At 39.7% G+C, this 1906-nt stretch overlaps 1 protein-coding gene across 1 annotated transcript in view; it reads right to left on the reverse strand.

Moving 5' to 3' along the window:
- The window catches only part of LOC107664597 (integrin alpha-3-like), a 41350-nt gene extending 39507 nt beyond the window's left edge, over positions 1–1843 (reverse strand). Inside the window, exon 1 of the mRNA XM_016455206.1 lies at positions 1467–1843. Within this exon, the coding sequence (XP_016310692.1) occupies positions 1467–1639 (173 nt within the window). The 5' untranslated portion in view covers positions 1640–1843. The remainder of the gene's footprint in view (positions 1–1466) is intronic.
- Between the last annotated feature and the right edge of the window lie 63 nt (positions 1844–1906).

Here is a 1906-nt window from a genome sequence, read left to right on the forward strand (position 1 = left end):
ATTGCTGGATTTGTCCCTATTTTACCCAGCACTGGGATGCATTTACCCCGCATTTTTTAGAGTTTATAAGCCTAAAGAAAGGATTGTGTTTATATCCGATTGTTTCCTGTCTTTGAAACAAAAGCCCAGCCCACATTCAGCTATAAATCCATGTCCTGGGGTGTACTTTTCTTTGGCACAGCCAGCGGCAAAAGTAAATTAGTCTAATACAGGTTCATCTGGACTTATCTCTCATTTCTTGTAACAAAGAGAAAGATAATGCAGTGATCTCAAAGCTGCAGCATTCTACTGTCCTGCCTTCTGCAGCTACATGCTTTGAACACAATCCTATTGTTTTGACTGTTCCTGGCGTCTGTTGGCGTGTTAACACCTGTCCTATTTCACCGGATTTGTATTGAAATGACCTCAGAGGGTAACTAGAAGTCTGTAGAAATTGTAAACCGATATTGATCATAAAAACACCTTGCACGCCCTTTACTGTATAATAAAATGGTGCCAATTTTAGTCATGTTAAAGTATGGAACAACTTAAAAGTAAATATATCAAAAATGTGGTGTTACAGTGATGGCATCAGATGTCAGTATTGTGACATATACTGTAGCATAGAGCTGAATGAATATGAACAACATGACATTATGGGCAATGTTTTACCATGATATTTAAAAAAAAACAAAAAAAACAGTAGGCCTACTGTAGTATGAAGCAAGGTATTATTAGTGTTCTTATAGCACATTCAGTTTAAGAGAACTTCAGTCATAATAGATAAAGCAGGACAACACAAAAATAAATACAGTAGACGAGTAAATGATGGCGTCTGCGCAGTTTGTCAAAGTTGAGGACGCTCACAATGAAAACAGGTTGCGTTTCAGGGTAGCGTTGAGATTCGTTTCAATGAACCGATTCACTGAACATTCAATACTAATGCTTTTAAAGGTTGCAGCGCTGGTATTAACAGCTGGTAGCTGGTTGGTTGCTGGTCTAAGATGGACTACCAGCTTGCGCCAGCTAATGATAAACCAGCAATTGTGCAGCTGCCAATAGTTTCCAGTATTATTAATGATAATATTTAGTAATATAATACTCTAGACATTTTTGTCTAGATTATGTTAGTTTTACTCTTATTATTATGTAGTGACTAGGCTACAAACGCTTTTCAAACCAGTCGAATCATTCAAGAGAATCGACTCAAATAAATGATTCGCGAATCGGACATCACTACAGCGCTGCAGGTGCGAAAGAGAGGTTTAGTCTATGTAGATAATTCAAAGTAGATATGAATTCATGTGAATGAATCCATCCAAGGAGCATAAATATTTAAAGATTTGTGCTGTTGAATACGTGTCATTATATTTCTTGTTGTAGTCTGTGTTGGACCAGGGCAGAAAGACAGAAAAGAAACAAAACAAACAACTTTCGACATATGTAAAATCGTATGTCGGGCAACTGAGGTAGGTAAGGATACTTACAAGTTCTTCTTTGTCTTTTCGGTCTGTTTGTGCAATGCAACAGAAAATCCAAATAAACTGCCCTTGGTTTTTCCTTCTTTGATTACCGGGAACTGCACGTCAATGTTAAATCCAGTGTTGGTTTGAATCGCGCACATTACGAATACGCACAAGTGCAGAGACTTTCCAGCCATATTTAATATTCCCCCTCTCTCTCCCTCTCTCTATCACCTGCACAACCAAAGCCAGTGAGATTGAACTGGTCAATTACACGCCATAGGAAAGCCTCTTCTTTCACTCTGTGGCTCTGAGCTGTAAGGTGTGTGTCGCTGTTCTCTGTTCCCCGCCTCCACACACCCTCAGCGAATTCCAGCGTGCCCCTGTCCGCCACACTTCACCAGCCCCGCTTCCCCAAACAGAGGACTAGATAGACTATATCCCACAAGTCTGATAAGAGCTCT

The sequence above is a fragment of the Sinocyclocheilus anshuiensis genome, unplaced genomic scaffold (genome assembly GCF_001515605.1).
Source record: "Sinocyclocheilus anshuiensis isolate Anshui unplaced genomic scaffold, SAMN03320099.WGS_v1.1 scaffold287, whole genome shotgun sequence".
NCBI classification, from domain to species: domain Eukaryota; kingdom Metazoa; phylum Chordata; class Actinopteri; order Cypriniformes; family Cyprinidae; genus Sinocyclocheilus; species Sinocyclocheilus anshuiensis.